At 40.5% G+C, this 24,030-nt stretch overlaps 2 protein-coding genes across 7 annotated transcripts in view; both read left to right on the plus strand.

Annotated features, from left to right (window-relative positions):
- The window catches only part of GRIA4 (glutamate ionotropic receptor AMPA type subunit 4), a 391,466-nt gene that overhangs the window by 175,176 nt on the left and 192,260 nt on the right, over nucleotides 1-24,030 (plus strand). The gene's annotated exons all lie outside the window — the stretch shown is intronic.
- On the plus strand, nucleotides 2,225-4,942 carry LOC311628195 (interferon lambda-3-like). The gene has a single exon (XM_084895168.1). The coding sequence runs from the start codon at nucleotides 3,615-3,617 to the stop codon at nucleotides 4,209-4,211; it is 597 nt and encodes a 198-aa protein (XP_084751294.1). The 5' UTR covers nucleotides 2,225-3,614; the 3' UTR covers nucleotides 4,212-4,942.

Genomic DNA, 24,030 nt, shown 5'->3' on the forward strand with positions numbered 1-24,030 from the left:
GGTACCCACAAATTATGTGAAAGATGGGGAAATGTGTAGCTGGCAATGGACATTGCTTTGAATAAAGCACTTTTGATGTTTCTTTTGAAATTATCGTGTTTTCTTTGATCACAAAATCCACATTATTAACCAGTATATGATCATAGTAAGCTTTCCATAGAAGAATAATATCCACATTTATATGCAATAGCTCCAATTTATGGATTGCACCTTTCAATTCATCAGCACCTTTTTGAAAGCTATAGAATGTCTGCTTCAGATGGGTCATCAACTAAGTCAAGGAATTGCTTAGAAGAGTAAAATATTCCAGTAATGGCATTCGAGAGCAGTGGCTAGTTCTCAAAGAGATAAGTGCCTCTCATCTGCCCTGTTACAGGGTCTCCTTTTATGTAGTTTTCCCCTTTGCTTCAAAAGCCTTTCAGCTTTTATTATCCACAGTTTTATTATTGTGAATATTCACTTTACTAACTATCAGAAACAAGGGAGAAAAAGCTCAAACTCATAGGATCTATACCAATAATATAGGAATGTGCAAACTGTCTGGGACACCATTACAGTAACAGTAACAATCCAACAGAAGACTGTGTGGGGCAACAAGGCTGGCAGGGGGGTTGATGAGGGATGACCAAATGACTGAACAGCAGGCTGCATGGGGCGACCAGGCTGGCGGGGGACAGTTGGGGACAATCAGACCAGCAAGGAACAAAGTAAGGGAAAACCAGAGAGGTAGGATGGGGGACAGTGAGGGCAAACCAGGCCAGCAGGGGTGGGTGGAAATTAGGGGCAAACTGGTTGGCAGGGTGGCAGTTAGGGACAATCAGGCAGGCAGGCAGGTAAGCAGTTAGGAGACAGCAGTGCTGGTGTGTGAGGGATGTCCTATTGCCGGTTTAGGCCCGATTTCCAGGGTAGGGACTAACCAGCAATCAGACACTCTCCATGGCCCCTTTCATCATTATTGTTTCCTTGGGACTACTGCGGGGCTGGGTTAAAGCCTGCGAAGGCATCCCATAATGTTCCTCTTACTGGAAAAGGGCATCTTAACTGCCCATCACTTGGTTCTGCTACAGCCTTTATTGATACAAACTTACTACAGTTTCTTTGTTTTCCTGTAGTGACAGTCAATATTTTGTTTTTATCAGAAATGAATTTTCTAGAAAAGAAAATTGAATACCTTTTCTGTTTTTCTGAATTTCAAGGTTAATTTTAATTTATATTGGTGATTATTTAGTTGTTCATGTAAAGTAAAAGTCAATGCCACTCTGTGAAATTAGTTTAGTCCCTAGACCTGGCCAGTGTTACTCATTGGTTAGAGTGTGGATCCAAACACCAAAGGGATACCAATCTGATTCTTGGTCAAGGGCACACACCTGGGTTGCATATTCAATCATATCCCAAGTTGGGGCACGTGCAGAAGGAAACCAATGGATGTATATCTTTCACAATGATGTTTCTCTCTCTCTCTCTCTCTCTCTCTCTCTCTCTCTCTCTCTCTCTCTCTCTCTCTCCCCCCCTCTCTCTCTCTTTCCCTCCATCCCACCCCTCACTTTCACTTTCTCTAAATATCAATGGGGAAAATCTCTTCTTGTGAAGATTAACAAAACACAGAAAAGAAAAAAGAAAAACACATTTTAAATCCTAGAGACAAAAAAAATTAAATTTTCCATTGACATTATTTTTACTTATAGATAGGTTTATTTAACTCATATTTCTTTTATGGATCTTTCACTCTGTTAATGAGATGTTCTTTTATTTAATTTCCATTCTTTTTTTTTCTTTTTTTTTTAATCCTTTCACCTTTGAGCACTGTTCTTTTAAAAATCACTTATAATCCCAACAAGAATCAGATAAGCAACAATACACAGTGTAACTCCAGCTTACTTTAAAATTCTAGTGAACTCAAAGGCAAAGCATACCCAGGTAACCTAGAAAGAATGATGATAAAAAGTACACTCTTGTTAATATGTGTGTGTATATATACATATATTACATCTTTTACTTTAGCTGCTCAACTGGCTCCAGGCCCTGCCGTTCACAGGCTGGCCTTTCCGAGCCTGGGGCCTCCCCTAGTGGCAGGTGTGTTTTCACTTTTCCTACATCAGCCAGGATTACCCCTCTGTCCAATAATATATAATAAATCATATATATGGTGATAACAGTACATATCTATCTAGATTATAGAAATTACCTTCCATAATTAGGTAATAAAAAGTGTATCTGGGTCTGAATTCTCTTATCAGTTCCTGTATCCATAACCCTTGACCTGTAAAGTCTAGACTTCTGCTCTTCAGGGAAATTCATCTGGCCTATGCTTCATTACCTCAACAGCACTCTAGATATTTGCTAATTAATCTCACAAATTTATCAGGAACTGGGTAATGGGAGGGTTACAGAAGCAGGGGAAAAGTGACATCACTAATACTCTCAACAATAAAGATTATTTTTTTTAATAATTTAAAAAATGTTAGAAAAAAAAAAAAAAAAGTTCTGTCCTATCGGATTTGGTCTGCAGACTGAAGGTTCCCAGATTTGATTCTGGTCAAGGACACAGGTCCAGGTTGCAGGCTGGATAATCGGTAGGTGGCACACAGGAGACAGCCAATCAATGATTCTCTCTCATCATTGATGTCTCTCTCCCTCTCCCTTCCTCTCTGAAATCAAATTTTCTAACTAAAACTATCTAACAAGTTTTGTTTAATGGGATTTGTTTTCAATGCTAGTCCTGGCATGTTGAGCAGTGCCTAATGCATAGTAGGTAGGCGTGGAAAGGTGAGTTATACTTGATGAAGGAATGAAAGCATTTGTCACCCTCTGGGCATGATCCCTGGAAGACCTGGGCTTACACCTCAATTCCCAGCAGAGATTCATATTCCTGCATCTGAAATATTAAAGATGTTTGTCAAGTTGCCCGCCTCCCCTTCTTTTTCTCTTCCTGCTGAGTGGGGAAGAGAGGAAGAGCTGGTCTCCTCTCTTCATTCCAGGCTGCGTAGCCTTTCCGACTCTCTCCCACGCCCAGCAGCCTTCTGCCTTCCTCTTCTCCCCTCCCCTGACAGCCTCCCTCTTGGAGGTTCCAGGTTCTTTGTGGCAACCCCCCTAGAGGTGTCTTTCTTCTCCTCTCCCTACCCTGGGGTATCCCACAAAAGGCAGTTCTCTATGTCCACTACCCAGCAGGGCTCTGAGACCTCCCTCTGTGGGGCTGAGGCTGCCCTTATCTGAGAATCCTCTCATGACCTCACCTTCTGCATGTGAATCAGAGTCTGTATCAGTTTCTCTTTTGCTTTAGCTGCTCAACTGGCTCCAGGCCCCGCCCTGCACAGGCTGGCCTTTCCCAGCCTGGGGCCTCCCCTAGTGGCAGGTGTGTTTTCACTTTTCCTACATCAGTTGGGATTGCCCCTCTGTCCAAGCTAAAAGCTGCACCATGGAGCCCAGTGTGGCATTCCGTGTCAGCAGAGCTGCAAGTTCAGACATAGAGACAGAACAGCAGCCTGAGACACAGAAGAGGAAACTGAGACCAGAGACACCAAACAAGGCTGGTGACACCCAGGTGACAGCCTCTGCGTGGACACTTGGACCCCCATCTGCTGACAGAGACCAGAGAGCAGAGGCCAGAGACCAGGATGAAGCCGGACTGGGCTGTGTGGTGCACGCTGGTGCTGATGCTGATGGCCGCGGTGCTGACCAGGACAGGAGCAGTTCCTGCCCCTACGCCCCCCAGGACTCACCTGGGTACCAGGGGCTGCCACCTGGGCCACTTCAAGTCTCTGTCCTCGCAAGAGATGAAGGCCTTCAAGAGGGCCAAGGACGCCCTGGAAGAGTCGCTCCAGCTCAAGAACTGGCGCTGCAGCTCCCGCTCACTCCTCAGGCCCCGGGACCTGAGGCAGCTGCAGGTGTGGGAGCGCCCTGTGGCCTTGGAGGCTGAGCTGGCCCTGACACTGAAGGTCCTGGGGACCGTGACGAACTCGAACCTGGGGGACATCCTGGACCAGCCCCTCCACACGCTGCAGCACATCCACTCCCAGCTTCAGGCCTGTGTCCCAGCTCAGGCCACAGCAGGCCCCAGGCCCCGGGGCCACCTCCACCAGTGGCTGCATCGCCTGCGGGAGGCAGAGAAGAAGGAATCCCAGGACTGCCTTGAAGCCTTTGTCACATCCAACCTCTTCCGCCTCCTCACCCAGGACCTGAAATGTGTCGCTGCTGGAGAGCTGTGTGCCTGACCCTGAGACCCGCAGGCCACCTGTGCCAGCATCATGGATTTTATTTATGCAAGCCCCCTTTTTAATTTATTGTCACCCAACCGCTATTTATATATTTATGTGTGTGACTCGTCAAACTCAGACCCGACTTAATATTTATTTTTCTACTTTTGTAAAAATGTTGCAAATAAATATTGAAAACAAGAAAAAATAAGAATTTGTCAACTTGTCTCAATTTTTGTAAAGAAAAATAAATTGGAAATCCAGTATATTCTTGCAATGTATGTATACTAAAGATGTATATGTATATAAGTATAGTATATATGTATACTAAAGGCCTGGTGCACAAATTTGTGCATAGGTGGGGTCCTCCAGGGTAGCCTGGGTGGATCAGGTCTCAGCTCATGCCTTCAGCCTCGCAGCCCTGTAGCCCTGCCTGGTACCCTGCCATGGCCTGGCACTGCCTTCTCACCTGCTCACCATCCAGCCTGTGGAGTGATGGATCGGGGCCAGGTCCCCCACCAGGCTCCCTCTGTTCCTGAGAGCTGGGTGGCAGCCCCAGCCCCACCACCACTGACTGCCATCCTTGAGGTGATAAGCAGGGTATTCAGGCCTGCTGTTCCCACCCATCTTGATCTGGCGCCACCCACTCACCTGCCCCACCATCCCCGCTGCTAACCCGCTCTCATCGGGGCCAGCAGCCTCCACTGCTTCCCACTACCAGCACCCTGTTGCTGATGCCTGCCCTGATCTGCGCCCCCCCTTGTGGTCAGTGCACATCATAGCAAGTGGTTGCACTCCAGGTCGAATGATCACCCAAGGGGACAATTTGCATATTAGGCTTTTATTATGTAGGATATGTATATATGTATATCTATACTAATTAAAAGGTAATATGCTAATTACCCTCCAGGAGACTTTCCAGGAGTCCTTCCAGAAATCCTCCCATATAAAGCCATGGTGGCGGGGCCAAGGCAGAGGCAGTTAGGGGCAATCAGGCCAGGACAGGAAGGCAGTTGGGGGTGATCAGGCTGGCAGGGGGTCCAGTTGGGGTGAGCAGGTGAATGTGGGGGCACTTGGGGCAAGCAGGAAGGTCATAGGGGGCAGTTGGGAGTAATTAGGCCAGCAGAGGGAGGCAGTATGAGTCGAATAAGCTGGTGGGAGACGTTAGGGCCAGAGAGGGGGGACAGTTGGGGAAAGAAGGCCAGCAGGGTGGGCAATTGGGGAGAGCAGGCTGGAAGGCAGAGTGTTTAGGGGCGATAAGGCAGGCAGGCAGGTGAGCAGTTAGGAGCCAGCAGTCGCAGATTGGGATATGGATGTCTCCTGAAGGATCCAGATTGGAGAGGGTGCAGGCCAGTCTGAGGAACACCCACCCCATGCATGAATTTGTGCACTGAGACACTAGTATGTATATATGTATATTCGTATATGTGTGTATGTGTATATACATATATATGAGTAGGTAACTGATAGATGGTAAAGAGATTTTTAAACCAGATAGCATATATCTGAATTTGAGGTCTACCACTAACCTCAGAAATATTTTATGGAAATTCAGTGAGATAATTCATGTAAACTGTTCAGCAGAATGCCAGGCACATAGTGATACTCACCAGCATATACACCTCAGATGTCAACAAGACTCTCTTTGGTACCAGAAGGCTACATAAAATATCGTTGGCTTTGGAAAGTCAAAATGATTTTTTAAGAAACCCAGAACCTTGCCCTGGCTGGTTTGGCTCAGCGGATAGAGCATCAGCCTGAAGATTGAAGGGCTCTGGGTTTGATTCTGGTCAAAGGGCACATGCCCATGTTGCATGGTCAACCCCCAGTAGGGGGCATGCAGGAGGCAGCCAATATATGATCTCTTTCATCATTGGTGTTTCCATCTCTCTCTTCCTCTCTTTTCCTCTCTGAAATCAATGAAAACATATTTTTTAAAAAACAAACCACCACCACAAAAACAAAAACAGAAGCTTGAGAATTTTCTGGCTCCTGCATGCCAAATGCCATCCTTTCTCCACCATGGTAGATAGCCAGATATGAAACTCCATTCTGACAAAATACTTGTGAATAGACATCACTTAAATCACATGTGTCAAACACAAGGCCCCCGGGCCAAATCCAGCCAGCCAGGCCTTGCAATGTGGCCCGCACCACGCTGTCATCACTGCACTCCGCTGTCAGTTTATGACATTGTCAGTTTATGACTGTTCAGTAAACCATTCGGCCCGCGATTTAGGCTGGATTTTAGATTTTGGCCCCTTCTCTGATTGAGTTCGACACCCCTAACTTAAATGGTTGGGGTCATGCAGAGAGGTAATATGGAGCACCACTGGTTTAAAACAATAATTACTGCCCCTTCTCCTACAAAGTGACTCTAATCTCAAATCATATGTTGGACATATCTATACCAATACTTTCTACTACCAACAGTTTAGCAAGGGGTTCTCTTGGCCTTTCATTCCCATGGTACCCTGTCTCATCAGGGCAAAACAGTTGGAGTCCTTAGTGCCAGCCAACACTGAGCATGTAAACACACACAGACACACACACACTCACACACACATAAGCTAACCATACAGCACGCTATACATAAAAATCATGTCCTCAACATCATTAAAGGTGTTTGTTTTTGAAATTAAAATTATAGGTGATTTTCACTTTTTTCTTAATAGTAATCTTTATTTTACAATTATTCTTCAGTGAATATAGATTGCCTTTATTATGAGAAAAAAATATTTTTTTAAAAGAAAGAGAGGTGGCACATAATAAATTTAAGACAATATTCTTTCAAAGTATAGGCATTTTTAAATGGCCACTTAGTTATATGCTTCAATTAGTTGGAAGTTTTTACTTTCATGGAATAATCTGTGAAATAACCCAATAATTGCAATCAAATGAGGACTAGAGTGTTTCACTCCCCATGAAGGTGAAACATTCTATTTAATATATGTATATCTTGTCTTATATATTTTATATAAATAAAAGCTATATTTATGTGATATAATTTTTAATCAATGATTATTCAAAAAAAACTTTCAAAGTTGTTTTTAATGGAGCCCAAAATAACACATTATGCAATTTTAAAAAAAATAATGATTCAAATACCATTGCATTGAAGCCTAAGCTTGTGGAGACATGAGAGAGGGGAGGGCCTGGAAAACCTAAGGCTTGAGAGCGAGCCCATTCTATATATTAACGTGGCAGCAATTCATTTCAACTGTTTTAATCAAAGGAAAATGTATTGGGTCGGCAACTAAGTAATTGCGGATTTTTTAAAGAAAATCAAAGACAATTTTTTCATGGAACTAAATAACTTTATTCTGTAATGTATTGCCCATTTTGATCAATGACCTTTTGCCATCTTTCAGGCAGCATCATAATCCCACGTTCAAAAAACTTCTGGTTTTTATTAGCAAAAAACTGAATCATGTACGATTTGACATCATCATCATTATTGAAATTTTTACCATTCAAGGAGTTTTGTAAAGATGGAAACAAAAAGTAATCAGATGGTGCAAGGTCAGGACTATATGGTGGATGTGGCAAAACATCCCAACCAAGCTCCATTAATTTTTGCCGAGTGACCAAAAATGTGTGTGGCCTTGCATTGTCATGATGGAATACAACACCTTTTCGATTTGTCAATTCGGGCCGCTTTTCTTCAACTGCATTGTTTAATTTCGTTAGTTGTTCAATGTAGACATCAGAATTGATCGTTCGGTTGGGTGGTAAGAGTTCAAAGTAGACAATTCCTTTGTAATCCCACCAAACTGATAACAAAACCTTCTTTTGATGAATATCAGCTTTTGATGTTGTTTGAGTTGGTTCACCTGGCCTGCTCCACGATCTTTTCCGCTTGATATTGTTGTAAACAACCCATTTTTCATCGCCAGTTATCAGTCGTTTTAAAAATGGATCATTTTCATTACGTTTCTTTAGCAAATCGCAGCTGCTAATGCGTTGCGTTAACTGTGATTCTTTCAGTTCGTGAGGAACCCATGTATCGAGTTTTTGAACATAGCCAAGTTGTTTTAAGTGATTTTCAATGCATGTATGTGATACATGAAGCTTCTCTGCAATCTCACGTGTTGTACTGTGACAGTCCGAATTGATTATTGCTTTGATTAGGGCGTCATCAACTTCAACTGGACAACCAGAGCGTTTTTCATCTTTGAGTGAAAAATCACCAGAACGAAATTTGGCAAACCAATTTTGACACTGCCTTTCTTTTAAGGCTTCGTCACCACAAATAGCACATAACTTTTTATGAGCTTGCGATGCGTTTTTCCCTTTGCAGAAATAAAAAAGCAAAATATGACGAAAATGTTCCTTTTGATTTTCCATTTTTCAACGAACGCCAAACGAAAAAACAGATCAAAAAACTTTTTTTACTGATTAACAGCTGAATAGCCAACTATCAAATAACAAAATGTGTTTTACATTTGTACTACGTCTGCAAACCTAAAAATTCAACTGAAGCCATATATGTGTGAAACCCGCAATTACTTAGCTGCCGACCCAATATGTACATGATTCCAAAATTCTCCGTTTTTCTAACTCTTCACTAGAAAGTAACGGAAAACTACTGCAGTTAGCAGAAAAGGTGTTTCTAGGTGCCAAAGAGCAGAGCACAGAGAGGATTTAGGAAGGGAAAGGGATAAGGAACTCAAATCCACCAGGCCAGGCTGGATGCTCCTCTTCTTCATTTATGTTTTTAAACATAGTTCCTCCTATTTCAAAGACAAGTCAAAGACAGTTGCTCCACAGACTAAGCCAGAGTGAAATAAGTTGGGTCCACTTAGTTTTCATTCAACATTTCTAGAAAGTAGAATTCAATGGGGGCCCAGATTTGGTGAGGAAGTCCCTGTATGCAAACAGCTAGAGACAGAGCTCTCCTTGTGGAGTTGTCACTCGTGGCTTTAAAAGCCTTCCGTTTGTTGTTACCTACCATTATTTCAACATCTATTCCTGGAAAAGAAAATCACTGTATGCTATGCCAAAATTCCTAAAGACAAAAGTCTGAAAATGTTTGACACATGACTTTACACTTTTATTAAGTGAATATCAGTAAAACCTTTAAAACACTAAATATAAGGAAGATATGTAAGAGTATCAATCAAACATAAAAACCCTATCAGTGTTGCAGTGTATATAGATTACAGCTCACACTGCATTTATATGACCATAGTAAGCTTTTCATAGAAGAATAATATTCACATTTATATTCAATAGCTCCCATTTATGGATTACGCCTTTCAATTCAGTAGTACTTTTTTGAAAGCTTTAGGATGTCTGCTTTTGATGGGTCATCAACTGACTCAAGGAATTGCTTAGAAGAGTAAAAGTATTCCAATAAGTGCATTGGAGAGCACTGGCTAGTTCTCAAAGAGATAAGTGCCTCTCATCTGCCCTGTTACAAGGTCTCCTCGTGTGTAGTTGTCCCCTTTGCTTCAAAAGCCTTTCACCTTTTATTATCCACAGTTTTATTATCCACACTTTACTACCTACCAAGAACAAGGGGAAAAAATCTCAAGTTCATAGAATCTACACTAATAAAAGAGAAAAATGCTAATTGACTTAACTTCACTATGCCCACAGCCAAGCAGTGTGAGTATGCAAATTAACAAAACAAGATGGAGGTTAATTTGCATAGGCATGGTGTGAAGCCTGCTATGAGGGGAAGGGGGGCGATGGAGGCAGCTACTGGAGTGATACTCCAGACAAAAGCGAGGACTAGCTGGCTCTGGGTGGCTCAGGAGCGGGGACATGCCAGCTCCCGGGCAGCTGGGGTGGGCAGCTGGAAGTGAAGCCAGGGACCTATTCTTGCAAATATCATGCAACAGGCCTCTAGTATCTTTATAATTGACTAGAAGCCCGGTGCATGAAATTTGTGAACAGGCGGTGCGGGGAGAGGTGTCCCTCAGCCCAGCTTGCACCCTCTCCAATCTGGAACCCCTCAAGGGAAGTCCAACTGCCCGTTTAGACCCACCGGGATTGGGTCTAAATGGGCAGTCAGACGTCCCTTTCACAATCCAGGACTGCTGGCTCCCAACTGCTCGCCTGCCTGATTGCCCCTAACCACTTCTGCCTGCCAGTCAGATCACCCCCTAAGCATTCCCATGCCATCCTGATTGATGTCTAACTGCTCCCCTGCCAGCCTGTTTGCCTCCAACTTCCCTCCTCTGCTGGACTGGTCACCCCTAACTGCCCTCCCCTGCAGGTTTGATCACCCCCAACTGCCCTCCCTTGCAGGCCTGATGCCTCCCAACTGCCCTCCCCTGCTGGCCATCTTGTGGTGGCCATCTTGTGTCCACATGAAGGCAGAATCTTTGATTACATGCAGGTAGCCATCTTGTGTGTTGGAGTGATGGTCAATCTGCATATTACTCTTGTATTAGATAGGATAGAGGCCTGGTACATGCGTGGGGGCCAGCTGGTTTGCCCTGAAGGGTGTCCCAGATCAGGGTGGGGGTTCCCTTGGGTGTAGGGCATCCTGGGCGAGAGGCCTGTGGTAGATTGCAGGCCAGCCATGCCCCCCAGCAACCCAAGCAGAGGTCCTGGTATCTGGAATTTATTTACCTTCTACAATTGAAACTTTGTAGCCTGGAGCAGAGCCAAACCTCCTGCTCGCTCCATGGCTGGCAGCCATTTCTTTTTGGATTTGTTTACCTTCTATAATTAAAGCTTTGTAGTAGTCTTGAGTGGAGGCCAAGGCAGGCCAGGGCTGCAGAAGTGTGGCTTCCTCCATTGCCTGGGGAACCCAAGCCTCCCTCCTGCTCTCTGTGGCAGTGGCCATCTTGGTTGGGGTTAATTTGCGTACTTGCTCTGATTGGCTGATGGGTGTGGCTTGTTGGTGTAGCAGAGTGATAGTTAATTTGAATATTACTCTTTTATTAGGTAGGATGTGTGACAGAGGCTCTGTTGTTTGAAGAAAAGCAATATATTTGAATAACAGAAACATGAAATATTTCAGGAACCTAACATATCTGATAATCTAATAAATGTGTTATTTATAACTTCTATTTTGTAGGATGAGGATATTATTCACATCACAAACTCTACTGTATCTATTTCTGTCAATAAGATCTACAGTCATGAAGACCAATTCGTTGGTTTTCCACTCTACTATAAAATAAAGTTAGCTCACAATGTGTCACACACAGATATTTGAATCTTATTTCACTTTTAGGCATTTTATACAAAAAAGGACAAAACTATAAATATTTCAAGTTTAATGTAATATAACTTGAAGGCAAAAATTGTTATTGTTGAAAGTTGAAAGCCTCACTAGAAGTAATGTCTTTTTTTTGTTATTATTTTCAAATAAATGTGTTAATTCCTACTAAAGTTTTATAGGATAAAATAATGAGAAAAATAAATAATCATATTCAGTAATGGGAAAGTATACACTTTAGTCTGCAGGAGCTCAGCATGTTAAAAACACTAGCATTTATTTCAGGTCTTCTAAAAATTTAAGCATGCTATTTCTACAGATTTGATCAGCATAAAATGAAAAAAGATGAACAGGATACTGCTTTGACACACCTTTATTTTTCACAACTACATATAGCAACTGAAAGTTTAACCTATACTTTATGTCAGCATTATCTAATTCATGGAATCTGCAACCATTCAGTTTGATTTAAGTTAAAATAATAAAGGACAAGAAAATAATTTTATTTTTCAAACAGTTTCAATGTTCAATGAATATTTAAATTGCTAACAACTGCTGATCTTTGTACTGATTTCGTTTTAGGAATTTTTTTATCTTCTTTATTGATTAAGGTATTACATAGGTATTACATATGTGTCCTTACTGCCCCCCCCCCCCCGCACCATTCCTTTCTCACCCCCTCCCCCCATCCTTGCTCAAGCCCTCACCCCACTGGTATCTGTGTTCATTGGTTATGCTTATACGCATGCATACAAGTCCTTTGGTGGATCTCTTCCCCTTACCGCCACCCTCCCCTGGCTTCCCTCTGACGTTTGATGGTCTTATCAATGCTTCTCTGTCTCTGGATCTTTTTTTGATTATCAGTTTATGTTGATCAAAATAAATGAGTGAGATCATGTGATCTTTATCTTTCTCCGACTGGCTTATTCCACTTAGCATAATGCTCTGCAGTCTCCCCCCCTCCTCCCCTCCCCCCCGCCGCCGTTCCCTGCCATGACCCCTTTCATCATTATGTTATTACCTTGGAGCTTCTATGGGTCTGTATTACAACCTGCAAAGCCATCCCACAATGCTCTTCTTATTGCAAAAGGGACATCTTAGTTGCTGATCTCCTTTATTCATACTTACTACAGTTTCTTTCTTTTCCAGTAGTTAGAGTCTACATTTTGTTTTTATCAGAAATGAATTTTCTCGAAAAGCAAATTATATACCTTCCCCCCCCCCCCCCCCCGGATTTCTGGATTAATTTTATTTTATATTGGTGACTATTTAGTTGTTCATGAAAAGTAAAAGTTAATGCCTCTATGTAGAATTAGTTTAGTCCCTAGACCTGGCCAGTGTTACTCAATGGTTAGAGTGTGGCCCCACACACCAAAGGGTCACAAATTCTATTCTTGGTCAAGGGCATATACCTGGGTTGCAAGTTCATTTCATGTCTCTAGTTGGGGCACGTGCAGGACGAAACCAATTGATGTATCTCTTTCAAATTGATGTTTCTCTCTCTCTCTCTCTCTCTCTCCCCCTTCCTCCCTCCCCTCCCTTCCACTTTCTCTAAACATCAATGGGGAAAACGTCTTCCCATGAGGAATAACAAAAAACAAAATGAAACAAAAAAAAGAATTCATTTTAATCCCTAGAGACAAAAAACAATTATTTTTTTCATTAATATTATTTCCTTTTAGGTTTAATTCAACTCACATTTCTTTTATTTATCTTTTTGTCTGTCTATGGGATTGTCTTATTTTCTTTCTTTCTTTCTTTTTTTTTTTTTTTTTTTTTTTTTTTTTGCTTAATCCCTTCACCTTTGCTCACTGTTCTTTTAAAAATCACTTATAATCCCCACAAGAATCAAATGAGCAACAATACACAGTGCACCTCCTGCTTAGTTTAAAGTTCTAGTGAACTCAAAGGCAAAGCATACCCAGGTAACCTAGAAAGAATGCTAATAAAAAGAACATTCCCCTATCCTACAAAAAGGGAGGCATTTATTTCTTCCCTGCAGATTTGCTTGTTCTTTACTTAACACTAGAATAGTAGGCTTTTAAAGGAATTTTGCTTAAAGAGGAGACAGTACACTCTTGTTAACCTATATATATAAAAGCCTAATATGCAAAGTGTCCCCTCAGGAATTCAATAGACCTGGAGTTCACTCACTCACTATGACGTGCGCTGAGCACTAGCAGGTGGTATGAAATGAAGGAAGGCCCTAGCTGGCAGCCGACAGCTGGGAAAGAAAGGCCCCAGCCAGCAACTGGCAGCTGCTAGGGACCCTACCGTGCACGAATTTTGTGCTCTGGGCCTTTAGTTATAAAATAAACAAATGTGAAGCAGAAAATACATAGAAAATTTATTGTGTTTTCCAAATGCTAAGATGAAAACTTGCAAACTGTCCCCATTGAAGACCTGTAATCAGGTAACAAGAAGTATATATTTGGGTCTGGATTCTCTTATCAGTTCCTGTATCCATAACCCTTGACCTGCATAGTTTATACTTCTGCTTCACAGGGAAATTCATCTGGCCTATGCTTCATTACCTCAGCAGCACTTAGATATTTACTAATTAATCTTGCAAATTAATCAGTGCCAACTTTTTAATGAATGGTTCTAATTCAATATATAATCTACTCAGATATGTATTGATATTAACAGAATTATTAGAAACAAAATCCCAAATCCCAATGTTTACATACTAAAATATTCTCAAGTCTTTATACTAAGAAGTCCTCAAGGTTTTGTGACTTTTAAAATATGGCTTTTAGCCAAAACTGATTTGGCTCAGTGGGTAGACCTGCGGACTGAAAGGTCCCAGGTTCGATTCCAGTCAAGGGCATGTACCTTGGTTTCGAGCACATCCCCAGTGGGGGGTGTGCAAGAGGCAGCTGATCGATGTTTCTCTCACATCGATGTTTCTAACTCTCTATCCTTCTTCCTTCCTCTCTGTAAAATATCAATAAAATATTAAAAATGAAATAAAATAAAATGTAGCTTTTATTTCAATAATAATAACAGAAATTAGTAAAACCTTAGATATCAACTTATAATTAAGTAGTGTGTGATTTACAGTATTTCGATCAACATGTGAATTCTTATTCTCCATTACGTTGGTGTCAAACTTTATAAAGAAAGGGAGAGAATCCAAGATGGCTGCTCGGGTAGGCAACTAGCCGCAGCCGCACACAACAATTTTAATAAAATACAACTAAAATATAAAATGGACATTACCCAGAACTACAGGAAAGTCGACTGACTGGAAATCCTACAACAAGAAGCAAGGAGAAAACCAGAAGGAAGCACGGAGGAGCTGTAAAAGCCTAAGGTACGGAGACACGCGGCGCACGTGAAGAGGACGGAGCCGGAGAGGAGGGAGGCCGAGTGCCTGGCGGGCGTTCCCAAGCGGGAAGGAGAGAAAACTCCGACTGTGCTGGGCCCCTGACTGCTCTGAACCCCAGTTCTGGGCCAGACCCCGGGGACCCAGGCTCAGCCATAGGGAGCTGGGCTGTAAGTCGGAACCCCGGGGTAGCGGAGAAAGGAGGTCCCGGAGGCGCGCACACTGCCCCCAGAGAAGGGCTGGCCGGCTGTGCCGCGGGATTGCCCTGACGGGAAGGAGACTGGGGCTCCAGACTGCTGTGAACGCCACCTCCAACTCCACTTCCAACTGAACTGAACCCCAATACCGGGCTCATTGGGGGAGAGCATAGACTGTTTGGCAGCAGGCGAAAATCGAGGGCACCTTTCTCTCAGAGGCGCCGGCAGCGAGCACTGAAGGACCCGCATACGGCGGGGCTGACGGAAGCCAAAGCTGCAGGCTCCACCCTGAAACCCCGACCCATCTGTAACTGCGAAATGCGACAACAAAATAGATCACAAACGAAAGAAATGGAGGACAAAAAGCGTCTGGATATAGAGTTCAAATCTACGCTTATAAGGTTTTTCAAGAATTTCCTAGAAAAGATGGATAAGGCCTATGAGGATATGAAAAGAGATCAACTAGAATTAATAAGGAGTCAACAAGAAATGATAAGGGATCAACAAGAAATAAAGAATACATTGTCTGAAATAAAAAATATTCTACAGAGTCCTAAAAACAGAAGGGAAGATCGCAAGAATCAAGTCAAAGATTTGGAACATAAAGAGCCAGAAGACACTCCTCCACAGAAGCTAGAAGGCAAGAGAATCCAGAAAATTGAAGATAATGTAAGAAACCTCTGGGACAACTTCAAGCGAACCAACATCAGAATTATGGGGGTTCCAGAAGATGAGAGAGAGCAAGATATCGAAAACATACTGAAAGAAATAGTGACAGAAAACTTCCCCCACCTGGTGAAAGAATTTGACTTACAAGTCCAGGAAGCGCACAGAACTCCAAACAAAAGGAATCCAAAGAGGACCACACCGAGACACATCATTATTAAAATTCCAAGAGCAAAAGATAAAGAGAGAATACTAAAAGAAGCAAGAGCAAAGAAGGTAGTAACTTATAAAGGAGCACCTATACGATTGTCAGCTGACTTCTCAACAGAAACCATGCAGGCCAGAAGGGAATGGCAAGAAATATTCAAGGTGATGAATAGCAAGAACCTACAGCCAAAAATAAGCTACCCAGCAAAGCTATCACTCAGAATCGAAGGCCAGATAAAGAGCTTCACTAATAAAAAAAAGCTAAAGGAGTTCATCACCACCAAACCAGAATTATATGAATTGCTGAAGGGGGTTCTTTCAGAAGAGAAAGTAAACAAAGATAAAAATTATGAACAACAAATACGTAATTATCAACAAGTGAATCTAAAAACCAAGGAAATTAAAAAAATCTGATGAACAATATTAACTGTTGAATATAATAGAATCAGAGGTATGGAAGGGGAGTGAACTGACGATTCTTGGGGAAAAGGGGAGAGGGGGGCGTGGGAAGAGACTGAACATAAACTGTGCACCTATGGATGAGGACAATGGGGAGAGGGGAAAGGGCAGAGGGTGAGGTGGGAACCTGGTGGAGGAGAGCAATGGTGGGGGGGGGGGGAAGGAACATTTGTAATAATATGAAAAATAAAAACTTATTAAAAATAAATAAATAAATAAATAAATAAATAAATAAAAAAAAAAAGAAAGGTAAAGGTTTAGTTTAAAACTGGTGTTTCTCACATTAGAATGTAAGGTCGAGGAGGACAGAAGGTACTTTTTCAAATTTGTAATTTCTCAAGTTTGAGAAACACTCATTTAACTTGAAGACTGAATCCAATGAAGAAAGGGCATGGATGTAGCACTAGTGTAGGTAGGTCTTTGTGTCTTTCTCAGATCACACCAAGGAACTCCCACTTCTCCTCTAATACACGCATGGTGTGGCTGTTAACAAAAGGCATCCAATATATTTTGAAATTTTGCCAGAAAGAAACATATGGATGAAAAAGGAAGCATTGCAACATTTCTGATGAGCAGCTGTTTAGGTTCCTGAATCCTTTCTAAGGGTGACCATTGCTGAGTCTGTGTGCTTCTGCACTGGCATTATGCTTCCTCTGAAATGAATTCAGAATTATGGAAAGGGACGAATGGAAAGAGATCTAGCTATGCATAACTGGATAATTCCCAGAGTAACAGCTAATGTGCTATGGAAAAGTCAAAGGGCTTAGGGTTCAAACAAAACTGGCTCAGGTTTGGGTTCTGACATTAGTACTTACTGGCTTGTTAGTCAAGTAGAGCTGAGGACTGAGTAAAATAATAAATGTAAATATCAATTTGCAACTCAAAACCTGGCTCATAGGCTGCTGAATAAAGTCTATGCTCACATTAGTTAGAAATTGGTTTAAAATTGAGATCTTTTCACATTAAATCTTATGCTGATACCTTTATAATGATGTACTTCTCTCTTGCCGGGGGGAGGGGGGTGGGGGGGAGATAAATAGTAAATTACAGGGAGAAATGTATTTTATAATCTTTTTTCCATATATATTAGTTTTAATATTGTTGTGGATTACAAAGCATTTTGAGTTGATCTAATATGAACAATTAAATATATGCTATTCCCAAACACTTGGAAAAGTTTAAATACAAAATTAAAGAAACACAAAGTCACACAATCTTGTTTCCAGAGTCACTCTCAGTCAGCCCCACACAGCTGTTATACTGGGAATTATCCAATTGCACACAGACAGATCTCTTTCCATTCATTTGGATAATTCTGAATTCCTTTCAGAGGAAGCATAATGCCAGTGCAGAAGTACACAGACTCAGTAACGGCCACTCTAAGGAAGGATTCAACCAACTAGAACAGCTGCTCATCAGAAATGTTGCAAAACCTCCTTTTTCAGCCATATGTTTCTTCCTGATAGTCAAAATTTCAAAATATATTGTATACCTTTTGTTCTGGCATAGTATTAAAATATTTTCTGAATTATGCTATTCAAAATAAGCCAGACCTTGAAGTAAGAACAGAGAAAACAGCTTCTAGTTGTGTGTGTGTGTGTGTGTGTGTGTGTGTGTGTGAAGTTTGAAAAATCTTACCAGTCTATTACATAATTGAAACTACAAGGTGTAAAGTCAGAAGACAAAATTAATTGAAGAAAATACACCAGCATCTAACTTCACATCACTAACTACATTGAAATAGATAAATCATTTAAATGCTGATTAGATGTAACAAAACTATTAGAGCACAGTGGACTTAAATGCAAGTCTCCCAGGATTACATCCTGACTTTACCTTCTATATCTGTCTGACCTTGGGCTTCTCCTCTTCCTGTACCTCAGCCTCACATGACAAATAGAAACAATAATACTACCTTCCTTATGTTTTGGAAGATTAATTGAGTCCATCTATGAAAAATGCTTAGAGCAGTGCCTGAGTCATCATAAATACAGTGTAAGCTATAGTTGTCATTATTAGTGATATTAAAGTACCCCTACGTTGTTTAAGAAAATTCATTGCAAAACAATTTGATGGTTTTGTAATCAAGATTAATTTAAATGAGGTTTTAAAGCATTTCCTGTAGAATCTCAACATTTCTATAATTTACATACAGGCTAGATCAATAGCTATTAAAATTAAATTTTACTAATAAAACATTTAATTCAATATTAATTCTTAAATATGAGCATTTCATGTTTACATGGCATGAGTACAGGAGTCTGCTCATCTTACTTATATTTGTAAGCCTGGTAAGTAGCACAGCACTAGGCATATATGAACATCAGTCGGCATGTACTGAATGAGTGTGAGCTCTTTAGTAAATAATGGGGATTGTCTCGAGCTTCTTAAAATGATTTTTGTTGTTCTTGTTCAAATCATCTTCTCTACCATAGCACAGAAAATATCAATTGTCTGTTGTTAAGTTATGCAAATTTTAAATTTTACTAGTATAAGTGTTTCTTGCAATTGAAGATCAAACCATACTCATTTTGCTGGTATAAATAAGACTTATGTTATTTAAAAAAAAAAAAAAAAGACTTGTTAAAATCAAATATAATCTCTTTTGTAAGGAAAAACTCATTTTTAAAAGGTCAGCATCACTTATTGGGAAGATTTTTATTCTGATTCAGTGGGTATAGGGTAGGGTCCAGTCATGTGCAGTCTCAGGCACCCCCGATGAGTCTGGATACCATATGTTGGGAAAAACTAAAGAATGATTAAAAACTAGCATGTATTGATCCCATACTTAATATTCTAGCTACTGTCTAAATGCTTTATGTAAATCAATGAATTTAATAACCCAACACAGCCATGTGCCAGAATTCAAACCCAGGCAAGTTTGCCTCCAAAATCCATGTTCTTGCTATTACATACTACAAGATACTAAGGCTCATGTAATCAGGGAAATTGACTAGTCCCTCTAAGATTCAATTTCTTCATTTTCAAATTCAAAATGTATTCATTTGGGTGAGAAATAAGTGAAGTGAAATTCACCAATACGTGTTTTGTGTATACATATAAAGTATGTATATTAATTATTGTTACTAGGTAGATCTATCATATCAGTCTGAAAGGCAATAAAACATGTTACTCATATCAAATGGAGAAAAAGCAAAATATTTCAAAAAGAAAGAATTTTTAAAAGATAAGCAAATAGAACGTTAACTGAGATTGATTTAATTTATTAAAAACCAATGGGACATAACTTGCTTTTTGGAAAGTTGTGACTAATCAACATCAGACATTCCCAAAGCATGAACTAGGCTTGCAATATCTTACACTATAGGTATTGTTCACATTATAGATAACTTCCCATGAGAAACTTACATTATAACTCAAGTCATGCTCATATCTTTAAGGTTATATGTCAACAAAAAGTCATTTGTTTCATATTTAACATCTGGTAGCTGACCTCTCGTAACGGCTATCAGTTTTTACTCTGGTGCTAAATCAGATAATTGAAAGTAAAGAAAATAATTGAAAGTAAAGAAAACTCTTGTCGCTGATCTGTGTTGACAGGGATAAAGGTGCTGCTGATGCCTGGAATCAAATGTCTGCTATTCACCAGCAATTTCTGACAATGATTTGGAACATAAATCCCCTCATTATGACACATTATTGGGTTGAAGCTTTTATTATAACCTTTCATCTCATGTCAGGATGGGAGTAAGACAATAAATTGTTTCCTTTTAGGTTCATTCGTTATAACAAATATTAAAATCTAACCATTTGAGCAATGTAGATTTTACTTGTCGTTATGTTATTGATTTGTGAAACTTTTATATTTATTATAATGTATGTATCTTCATGTGATAGTTTTAAGTAAAAAAAAATACATTAAACAGAATCCAAGATTGGAGCATAATATTCATTAATTCATTTAACCAACTATGGTCATGTGCTGATGTCCCATGGGCTAAATTCTGAGGATTAAACTATAAATAAAATAAAGTGCATACTCTAGCCTTTCTCTTCTAATTCAGTAGGAGTAAAAGAATCTTGCCCACAGGCAAGGTCATTTATTAAATGAGCTTCTTTTGCTTTTTTTTTTTTGTAAGGTAAGCTTAAAAGTAATGTTGTTATTACTCTGCAGGAGTAGCTCTGTTAGAATCTTCAATCTGCAAAACAGTGGTTTTAATTGAACCTCCAGCAATTCCACTGTGAATTGGACTTAAACACGCCGCTATGGGGCATCTTGGGCTTTCAGAAAAGAGAAATGGACCCCCTCACGCAGAGAGAAATCGCCTCCACTTCAGAGGTAACCACAAAGCTGCCAGCGCCCACACTCACCCCCGCGGGGACAGTCAGAGGCATTGTTTCTGTCTCTGCAGCTTCTTCTCAGAGAACAGAGCTGGAAAGCAGGCTTTTCCTCAGTGCACGTTTTAAACATTACAGTGATTTCCATTCCTGCCCCTCTGGTGAAGAGCAGAGAGACTCTAACACAAGCCAAAGACAATTAATTAATTGAATACCGACCTCAGTCCATTTCCTCGCTTTTCAAAATCTATTTTTCTGGGTGTAAAGGCACTGGTCTCTGTGATAAGCTCATAGTCAAAGTAATTAACAGGTGATTATAGAAAGCTTTATATTGTAACTTTGAGCCACCATAGTAAATGAGCAATGGTGATTATTTTCTCCCAATTAAAAGTACAGAAAGCCCCATTGTTTGTGTAGTACTGTGTTAGACTGATGTATACACAAAGCAGGAAACATTGTCCCTGCACTCAGAGTTTAGAGAAATCTAAGGCCAGGGAACCATTATATAAACAACATAAGACAGTTTATAAAAGGTGAAGAATTTTGTACATAGAAACAGGAAACGTGATGAAACTAGGAGAATTATGCAAGTATTATTGATATCATGCAAGTTTAATATTTTTAAATGTTGCTTAAGTATTATTTGTAGAATAAAACGCCGACCTGTGACAGTATCCCTAGTTTGGGGTTTTTAATTTTATTATGTTTTATTTACATTAGCACTGAGCCGAATGTCTTTACTATGATTTGTTTCTATTTAACGAATTGGAGTAGACTGATTTTCAACTACAAGGAGGAAATACTACCCCCAAATCAAAGAAAGAAGAACACATAGAATTCGTCCATGTTTGATCAATAACATAATGCTAAGTATTATCGCCAAAATAAAATGATGTTTGATTTAAAAATTTAAATTGACTGACTACCTGCCAAAACTATCATTTTATGTATTGCAATATGTTATATTTAAAAATGACATTGGGCCTTGCTGGTATGGCTTGGTTGGTTGGAGCATCATCCCAAACACTGAAAGGTGGCAGATTCAATTCCCAGTCAGATCACATACCCTGGTTGTTAGTTTGATCCCTCAGTCTGAGTGCATGCAGGAGGCAACCAATTGATTTCTATCTCCTCTCCTCTTCTCTTCTCTTCTCTTCTCTTCTCTTCTCTTCTCTTCTCTTCTCTTCTCTTCTCTTCTCTTCTCTTCTCTTCTCTCCTCTCCTCTCCTCTCCTCTCCTCTCCTCTCCTCTCCTCTCCTCTCCTCTCCTCTCCTCTCCTCTCCTCTCCTCTCCTCTCCTCTCCTCTCCTCTCTCTCTCTCTCTCTCTCTCTCTCTCTCTCTCTCTCTCTCTCTCTCTCTCTCCTTTCTCTCTCTCCTTTCCTCTCTAAATAAAAAAATAAAATAATAAAATTAAAAATAATAAAAGTAAAATGACATTAAAATCTACTAAACCAACTCATTAAACTCTATGTGAAGGTCCTAAAATTAATAGAATTAAGATATTTTGCAACATCCCAATTACTTTCCATAGCAGCTGCAAATATCCATGCAAATAAATGGTAGGAAAATAAAGACTTCTACTGTTTGTCAGAATCTCCAGAACTGGTTGGGTTAAAAACTAGAAATCACATACTAAAATAAGAACAAAGATCTTGAAAAGTCTCATAGTCTGACAACAATATCTATACTAATAAAAGGGTAATGTGCTAATTAGACTAGACATCTTCAGATGTCCTTCCGGACAAAGCCTCAGTGGCAGGGCCGAGGCAGAGGCAATTAGGGGTTATCGGGCCAGCAGGGGAGAGCAGTTAGGGCTCATCAGGCTGGCAGAGTAGTTAGGGGGTGATCAGGCCATCAGTGGAGTAGTTAGGGGGTGATCAGGCCAGTAGGGGAGCAATTAGGGGGAGATAAGGCTAGCAGGCAAAGGCAGTTAGGGGAAATCAGGCCAGCAGGGGAGCATTTAGGGGTGATCAGGCAGGCAGGCAAAGGGGTTAGAGGAGATCAGGCAGGCAGGCAGGTGAGCAGTTAGGGGCCAGCAATCCCGGATTGTGAGAGGGATGTATGACTGCCATTCCACAGGGATTGGGCCTAAACCAACAATTGGACATCCCCCAAGGGGTCCCTGATTTGGAAAGGGACACACCCCCATGCATGAATTTTGTGCACTGGGCCTCTAGTATCTACATAAAGAATAGGTAGTGACATGAAGATTATGCTAGGAAAGTTGAATAATTAATGTTTGAATTCTTGAGTCAAAGGGAATTTGGGCTTAGGACTAACTTGTCTACAATTAAATGTGGGAATTAATTATTTCTGGCCACACAGAAGTAGATGAAAGCATTTAAAGTGTTCTGCCTCCATTCTAAAGATAAAATCTGACTAAAACTAAGTAAGCATTTTGGGATACAAAAAACTAAAACTTTGCAGTATCATTAAATTGAATTGATAAAGACCAAGAAGTTGTAAAAGGCATGGAAGACTATTAAGATGTTAATTCCTTCATATGATGACATATGGATCTAGAAATAGTTATAGGCTTCCAGTCTAATGAGCTGCAACTATAAAAGGCTACTGAGGGTAGAATCTTAACCATGGTTAATAGTTTTTATTATATCTCAGGCTTCTGAGGAATTTTTTCATGACTGCTCAAATCCTCAATGGTTTTTATTTTCTATGAACTCATCTAGTACAGGTGTAACATAACCCTAATTGCAGCCATATATATATGGCAAGTAACATGCGTGCTTAAATATTCCAAGTGTTCTGAGACAGGGTGTGTGTGTCCTACTGCTCCTGCAGTGTTCTTGCAGCATAAGCCAGTTGGATGGTGGACTGAAGGGCCCTTACCTAAATTGCCTGTGGCCATGAAGTTCTACCTCTTCCAGCCTTGCTTTTTGTTTGTTTGTTTGTTTGTTTTTGTTTTGTTTTTAACTGAGAAACTTTTAGACTCAATCATTCCCCTGGCTCATTACAACTCCAACAAATCAAATTCTGCTCTCTTATTTCTATTGACGTGACTTAAAAAACAGAAGTTAATATTCTAACCAGATCAAGTGAAATTTAAGCTTTCAGAAGCACATTCTATAAATGAATGTCTTTAATTTCATTGTTGCTCAGGGTGACTTTACTAGCCAAAAGAAGCAACACCAAAAAAATAAATAAATAAAAATTACTAAGTGAAGTCATTGTGGTATTCTTAACAGTCCTAAGTGTCAATTTGAAGAATAGGCCGCTTCTTCGGAAGCACTCCTATTTAAAACTGAGTGGACAGCAACATTGATGGATGATCGAGGCAGCCTGAGTCACACAAGGAGACTTTCTGTTTCTGCAAGTAGAGGGGAAAATGCAGAATTTATTTCTATCACCCTCACACAGCTATGCAATGCTGTTAGCTTTTCAAAATGCAAAACTGTCTAACAAAATCTGAGAGAAGATAAACCATTCTTTCCTTCCACCTGCATTACTAAGAACCACTGGCTGGGTGGGCACTTCTCCAAATTTCTTT

Source organism: Pipistrellus hanaki, assembly GCF_964339955.1.
Source record: "Pipistrellus hanaki genome assembly, chromosome: 9".
NCBI lineage: Eukaryota > Metazoa > Chordata > Mammalia > Chiroptera > Vespertilionidae > Pipistrellus > Pipistrellus hanaki.

What these genes read in the sequence shown, in the direction of transcription:
- LOC311628195 (XM_084895168.1), top strand. Translation starts at nt 3,615, where the DNA reads ATGAAGCCGGACTGGGCTGTGTGGTGCACGCTGGTGCTGATGCTGATG.